The following is a 19,075-nucleotide window of genomic DNA, read 5'->3' as shown; positions in this document are numbered from 1 at the left end:
GAAATGTTTGTGCATGGTACAACCCCTCACATTCGTTTCTTTGCCGAAGACTGGCAGTTAAAAATGATTTATTTTAAAATTAATTGATTTTTTTTTAGACGCAGCGCACTGGTGGTGAATTGTGCTATTTTTAGAACAGGCCTGCAGGTGCCTCACATGGTCCTTGCGGGTGACCTGGTGCCTGCAGGCACACTTAAAAACCAGAGGGGCTCTCTCCTTCCCGGCACTAGGAAGTGTCCTCAGCATCATCAGGAGCAACAGTAAGACTATAACTAATAAGAGCCAGCAGTGGGTCCCAAGTGTTGTGAAATGCTGTCAAAGATCCACTCTATGAAAACCTCAACTTCTCTTACCTTAGACATTGTAAAACTTCACGTATCCAACTATTAAGAGTCATTGGGGAAAGAATGTTACGCCTGGCGAGCAGGGTGGTAAAGGCCACGACACGTTGTGTAGTAATGGGTAGATTTTGGAGAGGGTGGAGAGGATCATCCATGATGGATAACAGTTTTTTCAGTGTCCTCCTCTCCACCAAAGCCTCCAGAGTGTCCTGTTTGCAGCCAATCACAGAGCCAGCCTTCCTGATCAGTTTGTTTTATACTGTTGGTGTCGCTGACTCCAAAGCTGCTTCCCCAACAAACCACAGCAAATAAAAGTACACTGGCCACCACAGACTGATAAAAGATCTCCAACATCTTGCTGCACACGTTGAAGGATCTCAGCTTCCTCAGGAAGTAAAGTCTGCTCATCCCCTTCTTGTAAACAGCTTCAGTGTTAGATCTCCAGTCCAGTCTGTGGTTGATGGTAACACCCAGGTACTTCCTCCACCGCCTCCACATCCTCTTGTGTCTTCCTCTTCTTCCTGAAATCTATCACCATCTCTCTGGTCTTGCTGATGTTCAGCCGCAGGTGATTCTGTCCAGTCCACTTCACAAAGTTGTCTACCAGTGCCCTGTACTCCTCCTGTCCCTCACTTATACACCCAACAACAGCCGAGTCGTCAGAAAACTTGTGCAGATGACACGCCCCGATGTTGTACTGAAAGTCAGTGGTGTATAAGGTGAACAGGAACGGAGACAGTACAGTCCCCTGTGGAGCTCCTGTATCACTAACCACCACATCAGACAGAACACTGCCCATACGGACAAACTGTGGCCTGCCTGTCAGGTAGTCAGTAATCTAGGAGATCATTGTGTTGTCTACACCCATCACCCACAGCTTCTCCCCCAGTAGCAGTGGCTGAATGGTGTTAAAAGCACTAGAGAAATCAAATAATGTGATTCTCACAGTACCTCCTCCACCATCCAGGTGCGAATGGGCTTGTTGCAGCGGGTAGATGTCAGCGTCATCAACTCCCAAGTGGGGCTGGTAAGCAAATTGCAGAGGGTCTAGCAGGGCTCTCACTTGCGGCCTCAGGTTGGCCAAAACCAGTCTCTCCAGCACCTTTATGGCGTAAGATGTGAGGGCGACTGGTCGATGGTTATTGAGGTCTGATGGTGTCGACTTCTTTCTGCAGAAAGTATTCCAAAGCACTGGTGTTCTCTCCTGACCAAGGCTCAGGTTGTAGAGATGTTGTAGGACAGGAGACAGCTGGATGGCACCTGGAGACGACAGAAGGCTGTGAGCTGAACCTATTGAAGAATCTGTGCAACTCGTTTTCATTCTCCAGGCTGCCTGATGACTGTCTGCCGCTCACCTTAAACCAGTGATCTGCTTCATACCAGTCCCCACATCCCTCACATTGTTCTGCTGGAGGTCGTCAGCATATCCCTGAGTTCATGCTGCACTCTCCTCAGTTCTTCCCTGTCTCCAGACCTGAACGCCCTCTTCTTCTTGTTAAGAAGGGCTTTCAGGTCATTGGTGATCCACGGCTTATTATTAGGGAAGCGGCGTACAGTCCGGGTTGGCATGGTGGTGTGTTCATGGAACCTGATGTATTCTGTGATGCAGTCGGTCATGCTGTCCAGATCCTCTCCATGTGGCTCAACAAGTGCATCCCAGTCTGTCGACTCAAAGGAGTCCTGTAGTGCGTCAGCAGCCTCCTGAGTCCACCTCCTCATGCTCCCAGTGTGGATAGGCTGCCGCTGAACAAGGGGAATATACTTAGGGGTCAGCAGAACCAGGTTGTGGTCAGATCTTCCAAGAGGGGGGAGGGCTGTGGGACTGTATGCATCCTTAGCATTTGCATACAACAGATCCAGTGTGTTACAGTCTCTGGTGGGTCAACATACTGGTGAAATGTTGGAAGGGTTTTAGTGAGACGTGATTAAAATCCCCAGTGATGACAATAAATGCATTAGGATGCTGCGTCTGTATCTGGGTAACAGCGGAGTGGATGACGTCACAGACCAGCGCTGCATCAGCTGAAGGAGGAACGTACACACAGATAATGATGGCAGACGGGAATTCCCGGGGCAAATAATAAGGCCTCATCTCCACAGTAAACAGTTCAATGTCTGGGGTACAGTGACGTTTCTCTACGTGAACATGCCCGGGATTACACCACTGCTCACTCACATACAGTGCAATCCCTCCTCCTTTTTTCTTTCCACTGCTTGTCACGTCCCTGTCCGCCCAAACAGTGCTGAAGCCGGGAATCGCCACGCTGTGGTCTGGGATGTGTGAGTGAAGCCATGTCTCCGTGAAACACAACACTCTGCACTCATGATATTCCCTCTGAGCCTTTATCAGCGTGGCGAGCTCTTCCGTCTTGTTCCCCAGAGACCTCACGTTTCCCATGACGATCGCCGGTACAGCCGGTCTGTGTCTCCTCCTCTTCACCCTCCATTTCACTCCAGCTCTGCAGCCACGGCGTCTCCTCCACAGCTCCTTCAGGACCTCAGGTCTGGCTCCGGGCAGCAGTACAGGTTCACACAGCGCAATCAGCTGGTCGCATGTGTAAACAATGCGCTCAGTGATGCGCTCCCTACCCTCCATGGCTAGGGTTAGCAAAACCATCACAAAAACAAAAACATCACAAAAAGTTAAAAAAAAGAAAAAAAAAGAAAGGTGTCCTCTCCCAGTCTCCGAGAAGAGTCGCCGAAAGTTGAGCAAAAACCAGAACAAAAACACAACAAAAACTTTTTAAAAACTTCAAAACCCACAGGAGCTGCTGTTACAGGCTGCCACCTAGTACGGCGCCATAGCAACGATATAGTATCACACGACATAGTATCACACTTTCTCTGATGTTTTACTATGCTTTGTATAGATAAAGTCAGTATATCCAGGGTTATATCCCGAAAATTTCATGGTACATGCGTGTGCACAAGAGCCGAAACGTGCAAGCTCCTCACGTAACACGTGCATGAGGTGTCAAGTCACTGAATACTGTGAGCCTAAACCTATGAGCCTATAGGCCTATTTAATATACATTTTAAAAATAAATAGATTGAGATACAACTTTATTGTCTTTATTGTCATATACACTTCAGTGCCTACAGCCAGGGTCTGTAAAACACAGATGTCATTAATTCTTAGATGAATATGCGCTATTAATTAAACTTCAATTCAATTCAATTTCAATTCAATTTTATTTATAGTGTCGAATCATAACAAAAGTTATCTCAGGACACTTTACAGAGTAGGTAAAGACCACACTCAATGACTTATTTATGATTTACATAGACCCAACAATTCCTCTGTAGAGTACGGTGGCAACGAAAACCTTCCCTATAACAGGCAGGAACGTCAGACAGACCCAGCTCTGTAGAGGACGGCCATCTGTCTTGACCGGTTGGGGAGGAAGAAAAGACACACAGATGGACAGAGAGAGACAGACACACTTCCAGAGATGCAAGCAAAGCCTAACAGTAACTATAATAATATTTATAGTAATGTGAATATAACGTATATGTTAAGACAGTTAATACAACAGAATAGTAGAAACAAGCACAGCTAAGGTGACAGAATATGAAAATGACAATAATTATGGTGGCAAACATGATCAATGATGAGTAGTGGCAATAGCAGCTACGATACAGCTACAAATTTTATAGTTTATTAAACTAGTGATAGTATATATGAGTAACAGTGATAATAGCAGCAGGAAGCATCATGTAGGACCACGGCAGCAGGCACCACCACGATCAGCAGAGACCTGCGAGACGACAAAGCACAAACAGCTCCGGGGAAGAAGCTGAATTAGTAACATGCATTGATGAGACATGAATGGTACAGACAGAGAGGAGAGAAGCTCAGAGTATCAGGAAAAGTATTATCCCCCGGCAGACTTAGAGCTTTGTACGTAAGGAGAAGGATTTTAAATTCTATTCTAGATTTTACAGGTAGCCAGTGCAGAGAAGCTGATACAGGAGAAATATGTTCTCTTCTATTTGTTTTAGTTAGTAAACGAGCTGCAGCATTTTGGACCAACTGGAGACTCTTAACAGACTTATTGGAGCAGCCTGATAATAAGGAGTTGCAATAGTTCAGCCTAGAAGTAACAAATACATGGACAAGTTTCTCTGCATCTTTCTGAGACACAATGTTCCTAATTTTTGCAATATTACGCAGGTGAAAATATGCAGTCCTTGTTGTTAGTTTTATGTGAGAATCGAAGGACATATCCTGATAAAAAATAACACCCAGATTCCTTACTGTGGTGCTGGAGGACAACACAACATCATCCAGAGTAACTATGTCTTTAGCTATTGAGTTTCGGAGGCCTTTGGGGCCAAGTACAATAACTTCAGTTTTGTCTGAGTTTAACATCAGAAAACTGCAGGTCATCCAGCTTTTTATTTCCTTAATGCACATTTGAAGTTTATCTAACTGATGGGTTTCTTCTGGTTTGATCGACAAATATAATTGTGTATCATCAGCATAACAATGAAAGTTTATGGAGTGCTTCCTTATAATATTTCCTAAGGGAAGCATATATAAGGTGAAAAGAATCGGTCCAAGGACAGAACCCTGTGGGACTCCGTGACTAACTTTAGTGTGCATGGAGGATTTGTCATTAACATGTACAAACTGAGATCTATCTGATAAATATGACTTAAACCAGCGATTCCTTTAATGCCAATTAGATGCTCCAGTCTCTGTAGCAGGATGTGATGGTCAATAGTGTCGAAGGCAGCACTAAGATCTAGTAAAACAAGTACAGAGACGAGTCCTTTGTCTGAAGCTATTAGAAGGTCGTTAGTAATTTTCACCAGTGCTGTTTCAGTGCTATGATTTGCTCTAAATCCTGACTGGAAATCCTCAAATATCTCATTATTATGTAAAAAGTCACACAACTGATTGGCAACTAATTTCTCGAGGATCTTAGAGAGAAAAGGAAGGTTAGATATAGGTCTATAGTTGGCTAGTACCTCAGGATCAAGACTGGGTTTTTTAAGAAGAGGTTTAATTACATCTACTTTAAAAGACTGTGGTACATGACCTGCTGATAAAGACATGTTAATCATATCTAATACAGGAGTGCTAATTAAAGGTAACACTTCTTTAAGTAACCTAGTTGGAATAGAGTCTAGGAGACAAGTAGAAGGTTTTGATGCTGAAATAGTAGAGGTTAATTTGTTACGGTCGACTGTAGAAAAGCAGACCAAGAATATATCAGGTTGTACAGTTTGTAAGGTTCCTGGGTTTGATGAAAAATTGGTGCCAAGCGAGTTGATTTTGTCTCTAATAGTTATAATTTTGTCATTAAAGAAGGTCATGAAGTCGTTACTACTGAGGGTTATAGGAATACATGGCTCAATAGAGCTATGGCTCTCTGTCAGCCTGGCTAAAGTGCTGAAAAGAAATCTAGGATTGTTCTTATTCTCCTCTATTAAAGATGAGTAATATGCTGCTCTGGCATTACGGAGGTCCTTCCTATAGGTTTTAAGACTTTCTTGCCAAACTAAGTGAGATTCCTCCAGTGTAGTGGAGCGCCATTTACTTTCCAACTTTCGCGATATTTGTTTTAATTCACGGGTTTGTGAGTTATACCACGGAGCTAACTTCCTCTGTTTTATTATCTTCTTTTTTAAAGGAGCAACAGAGTCCAGTGTTGTTCTTAGAGAGCCTGCAACACTGTCAACAATGTGATCAATTTCAGAGAAACTAACGTTAGTGCCGGAGTCTTGAATATTAGGATAAGGCATTAAAGTAAATGCAGATGGAATCGCTTCCTTAAATTTAGTTATAGCACTATCAGATAAACATCTAGTGTAGACACTTTTACCCAGAGATGAGTAGTCCTGTAATATGAATTCAAAAGTTATTAAATAATGGTCTGATAAAATAGGATTCTGTGGAAAGACTATTAAGTCATTAATTTCCACACCATAAACCAAAACAAGGTCAAGGGTGTGATTAAAACAGTGAGTAGGTTTATGTACACTCTGACTAAAACCAATCGAATCTAATAGCGATACTGAGACTATTATTACCGCTGTCCACATGAATATTAAAATCACCTACAATGATTACTTTGTCAGATTTAAGGACTAAATTTGACATAAACTCTGAGAATTCAGACAGAAATTCAGAGTACTGACCAGGAGCACGGTACACTATAACAAATATAATTGGCCGCACAGTTTTCCAGGTTGAATGTGAAAGACTAAGAACAAGACTTTCAAATTAATTATAATTTAGTTTAGGTTAAGGGTTTATTAATAGGCCTGAGTCATAAATAGCTGCAACGCCTCCTCCTCGACCACTGCCTCGAGGAATATGAGTATTAATATGACTGGGAGGAGTGGATTCATTTAGGCTAACATATTCTTCGGGACGCAGCCATGTTTCGGTCAGACAGAGTAAATCAATATGGTTATCTGATATCAGATCTTTTACTAATACAGCTTTAGATGACATGGATCTGATGTTTAAAAGTCCACATTTTATTTTCTGATATTGTTGCATAGTCGCAGATTTTGCGTTGATTTGTATCAAGTTTTTCTTTATAACTCCTCTTCTGTTCATTTTTGATCTGTTTAATTTAAATGATCGTGGGGCAGACAGTGTTTGTATACTATACTGAGCTGGAAAATGCTCCACAGGGAGCCCAGAGAGGTGTGTAAGACTGCCACTCTGCTTCCTGGGCACCTGCGATAAGGGCAGCGCAGAGAGGTGTATTAAACTGCGACTCTGCTTCCTGATACCAACACTGGGTTGTCATGGTTTTAGACCGCTAACGACTGCGTCCAGGTTCTTAGATATGAGAGCGGCACCCTCCAAAGTAGGATGAATACCATCTCTCCTAATAAGACCAGGTTTTCCCCAGAAAGACTGCCAATTATCTACGAAGCCCACATTATTTACCGGGCACCATCCAGACAGCCAGCGACGGAATGATGACATGCGGCTACACATGTCATCGCAAGTCAAGTTGGGCAGGGGACCAGAGAAAATTACGGAGTCCGACATAGTTTTTGCATAAGCACACACCGACTCCACATTAATTTTAGTGACCTCCGATTGATGTAATCGGGTGTCATTACCGCCGACGTGAATAACAATCCTACCATATTTACGTTTATACTTAGCCAGAAGTTTCAAATGGGATTCAATGTCGCCCGCTCTGGCCCCTGGGATGCATTTTACTATGGTCCCTGGTGTCACTAAGTTCACGTTTCTCAAAATGGAGCTGCCAATAACCAGTGTTGTTTCCTCAGCAGGCGTGTAACTGAGTGGAGAAAACTTGTTTGAAACGTGAACGGGCGGATGGTTAACCATGGGCTTCGATTTAGAACTATGCTTTCCTCTCACAGTCACCCAGGAGGACCCTGGCTGCTCAGGGATTGCTGGGGGAGGGCTAGCAGGAGCTAACGCTACACTATGTGGCTTCGCACCGGCTAAAGTTGTAGGTGGCTGGCTAGCTACTGTAGCGTAAGACTGAGCTTCCATGGTGCAGAGCCGTGCCTCTAACTCACTGAGCCTCGCCTCCAGCGCTACAAATACACTACACCTATTACACTTACCATTATCACTAAAGGAGGCAGAGGAGTAGCTTAACATACGACACTCCGAGCAAGAGAGAGCAGGAGAGAGAGCGGGGGAAGCCATCACCAGCCGTGAAGCTAACTGCTAAGCTAAAGTGGCTAACAGCGTGTAACGATTAATTAGCAAGAAAGCGGCTGAAAGAAGGAGAGCTGTGAGTGCTTGAGTAGAACTAGTGGATGTTTCAATGTTAAGCGGTAGTTAGCCGCTGTGGTGAATATTATAGCAAAAACAGTTGAATTTATAAGAGCAGCTAACAGTGAAACAACAACGAGTGACCAACACACAAGCACCGGAAATAACGTAATACGTCACCGTAACACGTCAGCACGTACCAGAGCAGGAGGCGGGCAGTCCTGGACTTCACAATAGGACTATAACAATGCAATAGATTTGGTCAGTTGGCATGAACCTGAGTCACTGCACCATCTACGTTTATGTCACACTGGACTCTATTAGCTCCAAAATAATTTTACGCACACCACAAGGAAATAATATCTGACTATTTCCGCACGGTGGTGCAGCAAGAAGGTTACAGGTTCGCATCTCGGCCTGGGCCTTTCTGTGCGGAGTTTCCATGTTCTCCCTGTGTCTGCGTGGGTTTCCTCCGGGTTCTCCGGTTTCCTCCCACAATCCAAAGACATGCATCTGTTAATTTAACTGATGACTCTAAAATTGCCCATAGGTGTGAATGGTTGTCTGTCTCTGTGCGTCTCTATGTGCCCTGTGATAGACTGGCGTCCTGTCCAGGGTGGACCCCGCCTCACGCCCGATGTCAGCTGGGATCGGCTCCAGCACCCCCGCGACCCCGACCCCAGGATAAGCGGTTGAAGATGAATGAATGAATGAATATTGAACAGTTCTCCACATCCATTACGCAAAGAACACACAAAGAAAATACCACACTCCATCCCCGGCGTTAAACTGCATGAATAGACTTACTACTTACTTTGAGCTTCAGGCAGGGCGCCATGGTTACAGGTGAACAAATGTCGAGGTCGATCTGGGGTAGTGAAGATAAAGTCTCTCATGAGGGGACGAATGTCCAGAGTGGAGAATGTCTTTGTGGGCATGCATTAGCGAAAGGTGTTTTAGTCTTTTCTGGGTCATGGTGCTCCGTACCCATGTCCTCAAAAGACGGAAGGCGGAGAAAGTGCGCTCGGATGAGGCCACAGAGATGGGTAGGCACCGACATGAAAACATGGATCTTGTTTGTGGCTGGAGCTTTGTCAAACATGATGCTACATCTTGGCCTGTGACACATTTAGGCCCTCTGCCTGTGGACCATGAGATTTGAGGGCAAACACAGTTTTTTTAGAGCAAGTTGCCCATCACACCAAGTGTTTCAAGAATTTTGCTCTAACAATGTCAAGAAAACACCAGATGATGATTGCATATTACTTGCACTCAATATGTCCACAGAAACCTGGAGTTGAAGTATCAGGTGTATCGCGAGTCCCTGTTGAGGTGCTGAAAGATGATGTATCATTGCCTCTTCAGCAGATGTACCCTAACATGGCAGAAGTAAACATGGCTAAAAGTGCAGATTACAAGGGGATCAACTATAGTAAGGGAATGTTAGTCATTTGTGGATTTACTGATGGGCTACCCGAATCGGAGAGATAATTTAGAATTTAGAATTTATTAATTCAGGAAAGCCCCTTGAGATGAATCATCTCATTTTCAAGGGGGTCCTTCCATATAATGATATACATAATACAAAGTTAAAAAAAAATACAGTGAGACACAATACAGGACTTTTACATGCACACAAACACAGTCACACAGACAGGACTCTCCTTACCCCAGCTAATCCCCAGACGGCCAAAACTCAACTACGTAGTCAATTCAGAGATTCTTAAAGAGTACAGTGATGAGTCCTGTATGAACATCTAAGAACAAATATACAGATGTTGTTATAAAGCACAGTGAGAGGATGAAGATTTGATTCTGTGGTGTTCCGATAGATAATATCTGCATAGATAAGGAAAAACACCTGTAGTGTAAAACGGAACGATACAGTAGTTTTCAAACGGCAATACATTTCTTTGTAATTGAGTCAATGTGGGGTTTAAAGGATAACTGAGAGTCAAACAAAAGGCCCAAGTATTTAAATTCAGTTACATTTTCTAGTGGTGCTCCATCAAGAAACTTTAAGGATCATTCGTTAGATTGTAAACCAGATCAAGTACTGAAAAACATGCAATGAGCTTGTCTGATGGGAACCATATTTGAACTAAGTTAAAATAAGATTGTTGAGAGTGCTAAATTTGTGAAATTTCAGGCTTAGAAGAGTAGATTTAAGTATCATTAGCATAAAGATGAATTTGACAGGAACAGATTTGTTGAAGATCATTAACAAAAATAGAAAATAAGAGGGGACCCAAAGATAAGCCTTGCAGTACAGCTTTTGTTATTAACAAAGTCTGACTGATTGTTCTGAAAGGAGACACACTTAAAAAATAAGACTGATTCTGTTGACAGACCAATTGCATATAGCTAGCTAATATGGTTAGCAGATTACAAGTGGATCAACTATAGAAAGGGAATGATAATCATTTGTGGATTTACTGATGGGCTACCCGAATTTGGAGAGATAATAAGGATATGTGTGTTTCAGGATACACTGAACTTCATAGTCAAGATGTTCTCAGCTTGGTTTAGGGAGAACTACCGTGCCTTTGAACTGCAACCATGTGTAACTGGTACAATGGCCCTGATAACACATGACAAAATTGCAGAGAATAATATAAATTATTATTAATATCAAAAATCTTGTCATGTAAATATCTTGTAGAAGCATTATAGTCATCCCCACTATATCATCACAATGTCGATATTGAGGTATTTGTTCAAAAATGTCATATCGCCTATTCCAACCTAAAGCAACTAATTTGAGCACTGTTATGGTTAGCATCATAGTATGACACTTTCGTTTTCCCTGCTACTATCATTATGTCACTGTGGATTGCTCAATGTTTGCTTCAGTGTCCTGTTTGTTTTACATATGACCAATGTCAGTTGTTTCTTTCTCATTTGAATGCTTTTAATTTATACATATTTAATGACTTTATACTTGTCTTTTAATCTTCTCTAGATCGACGCATTTGGATGATGGCTGCACCAGTAGAACTGCAGATTATCCTTGGTTCCAACAATGCTTAAAAACTGACCATAGAATCAGGCATGCCAACGTCTGTTGAGGATCTTGCAAATGAGATCAAATGTCAGTTTGATATAGAGGAGGACATTAGACTCCAGTACATGGACAGTTACTTTAATTAAACAAGATTGTTAACCTTAACAAAATTTGCGACATTCAAGACAAGATCACATTGAAAATTATCCGCTTGTCACATGCTCTAGACCTCAGCCAAGGCAGCATGAACCAGAGTGGGGAAGAAGCATCCTTGTCATCTTCTGACACATTAATACTCTTCTCTGATTCAGAATCTTCTCAATCACATTGGCCCACAGAATTCCAAATTCCAAAGTTATCATATGACGTGGAGATTCAACTTCGAAGTGCAAACCAGGACTTTGTATCAAATGGAGTTTTTCGGTCATAAACTTCAATCAGACATCTTGGAAAGTCTGGCTCAAGAAATCATCAAGTTCAAGGCATATCCCTCAAACTTGGAAATTGAATATTTTGCTGTAGCTTTAATCAAAGCACATCCATGTTTGAGAAAACAGGGATCCTTCAGTGGTTTCTATGGCTGGAACATTAGCCTAAAGTATAAGATGGCAAACTACAGAAAAAACCTTAGAAACTTGGGGTGCCCAGAACTGAGCATCTATTTCCTCAAGCACAAACCTGCAGATAGATGTCAGCCTGCCTATGATGTCAAACAACTGAGGAAAGCCAAAGTAAATGTTGGTGCACCCTATCCTGCTGGAGAGACCCAGGACAGTCTTGAAGGGGAAAGATTGGCGTTGTTATCTGAGTTCAAGAAGAGACCTAATGATAAAGTTGTCAAAGAAAAGATGGCTAAGACCTTCGCATACAGAAGGCAGGAGGTCGTCAGAGACAAGCCTATGATCATTGAGTTCAAGATCAGATGCCCAGGACTCTTCACTGTGGAAGAGTTATGAAATGCTTTTGAAATCAGCTATAGTCAACAATTTTTTTATTTTTTGCAATTCTGCTACATTGGATAGTGACAGTGTAGAGACATGGAGGGCAGGAGAGAGAGAGTTGTAATGGCTTCCAGTCACATCGGAATGTTAATCATTTTGTGAATCCTATTTGAAACTGCTGGCTAAGGATAAACGTAAATAAGGTAAGATTGTTATTCACGTCGGCGGTAATGACACCCGATTACGTCAATCGGAGGTCACTAAAATTAATGTGGAGTCGGTGTGTGCTTATGCAAAAATTATGTCGGACTCCGTAATTTTCTCTGGTCCCCTGCCCAACTTGACTTGCGATGACATGTATAGCCGCATGTCATCATTCTGTCGCTGGCTGTCTGGATGGTGCCCGGTAAATAATGTGGGCTTCGTAGATAATTGGCAGTCTTTCTGGGGAAAACCTGGTCTTATTAAGAGAGATGGTATTCATCCTACTTTCGAGGGTGCCGTTCTCATATCTAAGAACCTGGACGCAGTTGTTAGCGGTCCAAAACCATGACAACCCAGTGTTAGGATCAGGAAGCAGAGTCGCAGTTTAATACACCTCTCTGCGCTGCCCTTATCGCAGGTGCCCAGGAAGCAGAGTGGCAGTCTTACACACCTCTCTGCGCTCCCTGTGGAGCATTTTCCAGCTCAGTATAGTATACAAACACTGGCTGCCCTACGATCATTTAAATTAAACAGATCAAAAATGAAAAGAAGAGGAGCTATACAGAAAAACTTGATACAAATCAACGCAAAAACTGCGATTATGCAACAATATCAGAAAATAAAATGTGGACTTTTAAACATCAGATCTCTGTCATCTAAAGCTGTATTATTAAACGATCTGATATCAGATAACCATATTGATTTACTCTGTCTGACTGAAACCTGGCTGTGTCCTGAAGAATATGTTAGCCTAAACGAATCCACTCCTCCCAGTCACATTAATACTCATATTCCTCGAGGCAGTGGCCGAGGAGGAGGCGCTGCAGCTATTTATGACTCAGGCCTATTAATAAACCCTAAACCTAAACTAAATTATAATTCATTTGAAAGTCTTGTTCTTAGTCTTACACATTCAACCTGGAAAACTGTGCAGCCAATTATATTTGTTATAGTGTACCGTGCTCCTGGTCCGTACTCTGAATTTCTGTCTGAATTCTCAGAGTTTATGTCAAATTTAGTCCTTAAATCTGACAGAGTAATCATTGTAGGAGATTTTAATATTAATATTCTGATACTCTGAGCTTCTCTCCTCTCTGTCTGTACCATTCATGTCTCATCAATGCATGTTACTAATTCAGCTTCTTCCCTGGAGTTGTTTGTGCTTTGTCGTCTCGCAGGTCTCTGCTGATCGTGGTGGTGCCTGCTGCCGTGGTCCTACATGACGCTGCTGCTATCATCACTGTTACTCATATATACTATCACTAGTTTAATAAACTATAAAATTTGTAGCCATAAAAACACCACCAGTGGTATGTCTAGCTGTATCGTAGCTGCTATTGCCACTACTCATCATTGATCATGTTGGCCACCATAATTATTATCATTGTCATATTCTATCACCTTAGCTGTGGTTGTTTCTACTATTCTGTTGTATTAACTGTCTTAACATATACGTCATATTCACATTACTATAGATATTATTATAGTTACTGTTAGGCTTTGCTTGCTTGCATCTCTGGAATGTCTGTCTGTCTCTCTCTGTCCATCTGTGTGTCTTTTCTCTCTTTCTCTCTCCTTTTCTTCCTCCCCAACCGGTCAAGACAGATGGCCGTCCTCCACAGAGCTGGGTCTGTCCGACGTTCCTGCCTGTTAAAGGGAAGGTTTTCGTTGCCACCGTACTCTACAGAGGAATTGTTGGGTCTATGTAAATCATATATAAGTCATTGAGTGTGGTCTTTACCTACTCTGTAAAGTGTCCTGAGATAACTTTTGTTATGATTCGACACTATAAATAAATTTGAATTGAATTTAATTGAATTTGTGTAAAATTGAACACAGAAAAGGCTGTTATATTACAGAACAGCCTGTTATTTGTACATTCTTGTGAGAGTATTTATTTTTAAATGTTAAATGTTTTAATAGGTACCAATAATATGTTCTTCGTGGACATTGTTTTCAGGTGGAAGCAGAATTTGTGAGAATCACTACTGGTCCCCTTGTCTCAAAGTTCCATGCACAGCTTGACCAACACACTACCCAGCTCATCAAAGTGTTCAAGAAGAAAGGAGGCTCTGCAGGGACCAACATCAGCAGGATTTTGGTCCCAAGCACACAGGTATGTTTTGCTATCGGTAGTGAAAAATATGGAATTATAAATTGATGATGACTAGTTTTTTGGTTTTTTTAAAGATTATCTTTTGGCAGTTTTTCAAGCCTTTTTTATTATATAGGACACACAAGAAATGGGGTGAGAGAGGAGGGAGAGAGACATGCAGCAAAGGGCTGCAGTTTGGAGTCGAGCCTGTGGCTGCTGCCTTAAGGACCTTCAGCCTCTTTACATGGGGCGACTGCTCTAACCACTGTTCCACCGGCCGCCCCGACTAGTAAGTTTTGGCAGGTATACTGACAAGTTAACAGTTAAAATAATATCTCTGTATTTTTTTCTTTCTTTAGAATTAAACTGTTGAAAAGAGGAGGGGGTGCATCCTCAGGGCGCTTTGTATCTACCTCAACGAAGACCCGAACATCCTCTTCTAAGAATCCCTGGTTGGTAATTTTAATAGTTTAGTTTCTACCTGTAATAAATCAATTTCAATTTCAACCTCTGTGGGGGTGTTACCAAGGCCATTGGCGTTGATGGCTCTGGGTATGGTGCTCCATTTTGTTGTAACGACAGCCAACTCTAAGAGATATATTAGATTTAATAACTCTGGTGACAGATTAATTCTCAAAAAATTAGCTGGAATCACTCGGCACTGCTTTATCTTGTTTTTACACAAAAGGCACTTTTTGAAGTATCAAGTTATTTTCATTAAAAGTAAACCTAAAAGGCAAAAGTTAATCTTTAGAATTTGTGAATTCATAGATTGGTTGTGTCGTTTCTTTCTCCCCTATGTAAAGGATACTGATGATACCACTGCACAGAGGGAGCTTGAGCAATTTGCTCTTGGCATCTACATCATCAAAGTCATCATCTACTCCTCCAGCTGATGTTGCAATAGTGATCGAGGGTGTTAAAGTTCTACAGGACCTGGGAGACGTCACCTCTGCATGTGCACTCTAAATGGTTGTAATATATGCACTGAACCTCAGTTATCCTGAGGAACTGAGGACCTTATCTGAAGTACTTCAAAAGCTCTTCCTACTCTCAACCAAGGTAGAGATGCTCATGAACAAACTGTATGAATGAACCAAACGTTAATTTGGATTCTGAATGTGAATAAAATGATTATCCCTTAGAAAATAGAAGGAAAGGGGGAAAAAAACACTTCAGATAGTGAATAAACATTTGGAAAAGTTTTGGAAAACTACTACCATTAGTGAAAATTCTAGTGGAACAGAGTTCCCACACTTTTGAAGATCCTGGAAAAGTTAGGGAATTTGTATTTCTTAGGTAAAAAGGAGTAGGAACTCTGGTTGTACGACTAAGTGACAAGTTAATTGAGAGATCATGCAGCACCAAAATTGTTTTTTGATTTGATAATTGATATATTGCAGACTTTAAAAACCAGCTACACCCAAAACAACTGCAGAGAAGTTGAACAAGACCATCTTTTATACTGACAACTTAAAGCCAACACAAGGAACCTTAGTTTGGCAGTTCCTGTGAACAAAAGGCACCATACTAGACTAACTTACTGCCATACTAGACAACTTACTGTATCATACTTACTTACTGCCAAACTTTGCCTGAGAAAATGTAAACATAGGCTTTGCTCTGCTTACCGTAAATAGTTTGCCCGCCTCTAGCCCAGTGGCAACCAATTAGAATGGAACATCCCAGTAATTGAAATATCAACATTTCTATCTGAAGTTCTTGTTTGTTTATGTAGATATGGAAACTCTTTCATAACCAGTTAAGAACTCTGCAGTGGCTGCTACACAAGATTTTTTCCTTCCACACTACTAAATTAAAGGTTGGCAGCAGCACATGTGTTGTTATAGTTTGACCATTATGCTGTTTCAAAAAAAAACATAATATCAATAATATTGACAATTCAGGGATGTTTTGTTGGATGTTTTATTTGTTTATGCTGCATCAAGGTGGTTTATAACTGTTAGCGTTGGGTAACAATGCTGCAAAACAAGTTGACATGTTTGTCAATATAATTACATTTCAGGGTATTCCCTCCACAATATTAAAATGAAAGTTGCAAGCAGCACGTGTGTTGTTATGGTTAGATTATAATGCTGTTACAAAAAAAAGTTGAGAACTGCAAGCCTGTTGTATTGTTGGACTGCATAAAAGCAGTTTAAAACTGTTTGTGTTTAACCATGCTGCACCCTAATGTCTTTTAAGGGTTTTATTGTGGACCAAGTGGCAAGAAAATGTTAAATGAATATGAATTAATAAAGGAAACAACACAAATATGTTGGGTGTACGAAATCATTTGTTTGGAACCTGTTGACAAACTAGAATTAGGTCCCACTAATTAGTATAAGATAAATTGGATGAAAACCTATTTTAATAAATTTATCTTAAATATATTATTTTACTTCTATGAATAAAATATATGCTTAAAGGACAAATGTAAAATATGTAGCCTTTATATATATTATATATGTCCATATAACATAACTGAATATGATTGGATAAATATCTCTTATTGAACAGAAGTAATTTTATTTAGTTGTGTCAATGCACATTGTAATAAATGTAATAAAAGTTCATAAAGTTAGATGACCTTAACATTTTTGCTTTTAACTAACATAATACATTTTTGTGGAACCTTTCAAGGTTACAGCCTGTCTGTCAATACACACTTTGACGGCCAGAATTTTTAAGGTGCAGTGTTTTCTCTCATGTTACTTGTACATAAGTTGATGTTCATCAAACTGCAACTATTCTGTATTTCTCACTTTTAGAAAGAGCAGCACGCCACTGTATCACTGATCAGCTGATCACCGGCAATCCAAACCCATTCAGAGTGATCCGTCACTTCCAGAGTCTCCTAAATCACTCTGGGGCCTTTTTTGTAATGGAAATGCAGCGAGCAACTTTCCGATTGGCCACATTTTACCCTAATGGAAACGCACCTATCAGGCCCCTTTCACAGAGAATCTGTTGTGTGCTGAATGTATGGAAGATGCTGCAGCTCGTGTACTAACTAAAACAAATAGAAGAGAACATATTTCTCCTGTATTAGCTTCTCTGCACTGGCTACCTGTAAAATCTAGAATAGAATTTAAAATCCTTCTCCTTACGTACAAAGCTCTTATTGGTCAGGCTCCGTTGTATCTTAAAGAGCTCATTGTACCGTATCACCCAACTAGATCTCTGCGCTCTGAGAATGCAGGGCTACTTGTCGTTCCTAGAGTCTCCAAAAGTAGAATGGGAGGCAGAGCCTTCAGCTACCAAGCTTCTCTCCTGTGGAACAAACTCCCAAATGTTATTCGGGAGGCAGACACTGTCCCCTTATTTAAAAGTAAACTTAAAACTTTCCTTTTTGATAACGTAGCCATAGCTTACAGCTAGGGCTTACGATAAGACTTTATTCTGCTTAATTATGCTGCTATAGGCCTAGTCTGCCGGGGGATAATACTTTTCCTGATACTCTGAGCTTCTCTCCTCTCTGTCTGTATCATTCATGTCTCATCAATGCATGTTACTAATTCAGCTTCTTCCCCGGAGCTGTTTGTGCTTTGTCGTCTCGCAGGTCTCTGCTGATCGTGGTGGTGCTTGCTGCCGTGGTCCTACATGACGCTTCCTGCTGCTATTATCACTGTTACTCATATATACTATCACTAGTTTAATAAACTATAAAATTTGTAGCTGTATCGTAGCTGCTATTGCCACTACTCATCATTGATCATGTTTGCCACCATAATTATTATCATTTTCATATTCTGTCACCTTAGCTGTGCTTGTTTCTACTATTCTGTTGTATTAACTGCCTTAACATATACGTTATATTCACATTACTATAAATATTATAGTTACTGTTAGGCTTTGCTTGCATCTCTGGAAGTGTGTCTGTCTGTCTCTCTCTGTCCATCTGTGTGTCTTTTCTCTCTTTCTCTCTCCTTTTCTTCCTCCCCAACCGGTCAAGACAGATGGCCGTCCTCCACAGAGCTGGGTCTGTCTGACGTTCCTGCCTGTTATAGGGAAGGTTTTCGTTGCCACCGTACTCTACGGGGGAATTGTTGGGTCTATGTAAATCATAAATAAGTCATTGAATGTGGTCTTTACCTACTCTGTAAAGTGTCCTGAGATAACTTTTGTTATGATTCGACACTATAAATAAAATTGAATTGAATTGAATTGAATTGAATTGAATTGAATTGAAGATAAACTAGAAACTACTATCTTCAGACCTGATTCTCCCGACATTGTCTTGGGTTCATGAAAACAGCTTTACAAACACGTCCACAGAATTACAACAGTAGACAAACAGCAGACCAACCTGTGCATCGGAACTTCAGTATCTCACACCGTCCAGTCCTTGTCGTTGCTCCCCTCTCTGTGATGTCATAACCCTCCATTGTGTATCCACCTTTTAGCCAGAGGAGTGTGTCTTTACAACCTTTTTGGTTCTCACACACATTTCCAAAAAGACTCTGGGTGTTTCTTTCACTACTGTGACATACAGGTGAGGAGTTGGTGTGAGGATAGAGGATCAGGTTAAATTTTCCTTCACACTGTTTTATCCATTTGATTGTGATAAGGCCCAGAAGAATTGCAGAGCTGCCGGATTTCGATGTGTGGCCAGCAGCGGATGATGGAGCAACACTAGGGTTGTTGGTCTGAGTGCTGAAGGGAGATTCACTACTGTTTGACCCAAGGGTTGTTTGGTTTGATTCTGGGAAACAGAGAATAGTGAGAAAAATAGATCAACACAGCGTTAAAAAAAAATCCAAC

General features: G+C 41.3%; 1 protein-coding gene across 1 annotated transcript in view; it reads right to left on the bottom strand.

Annotated features, from left to right (window-relative positions):
* Positions 1-18,720, bottom strand: part of cd5 (CD5 molecule) — a 38,003-nt gene extending 19,283 nt beyond the window's left edge. Inside the window, exon 1 of the mRNA XM_083935619.1 lies at positions 18,621-18,720. Coding sequence (XP_083791745.1) covers positions 18,621-18,699 — 79 coding nt within the window. The 5' untranslated portion in view covers positions 18,700-18,720. The remainder of the gene's footprint in view (positions 1-18,620) is intronic.
* Between the last annotated feature and the right edge of the window lie 355 nt (positions 18,721-19,075).

The sequence above is a fragment of the Echiichthys vipera genome, assembly GCF_963691815.1.
Source record: "Echiichthys vipera genome assembly, chromosome: 2".
Lineage (NCBI taxonomy): Eukaryota > Metazoa > Chordata > Actinopteri > Perciformes > Trachinidae > Echiichthys > Echiichthys vipera.
This window is presented reverse-complemented; position numbering and strand designations above follow the sequence as displayed.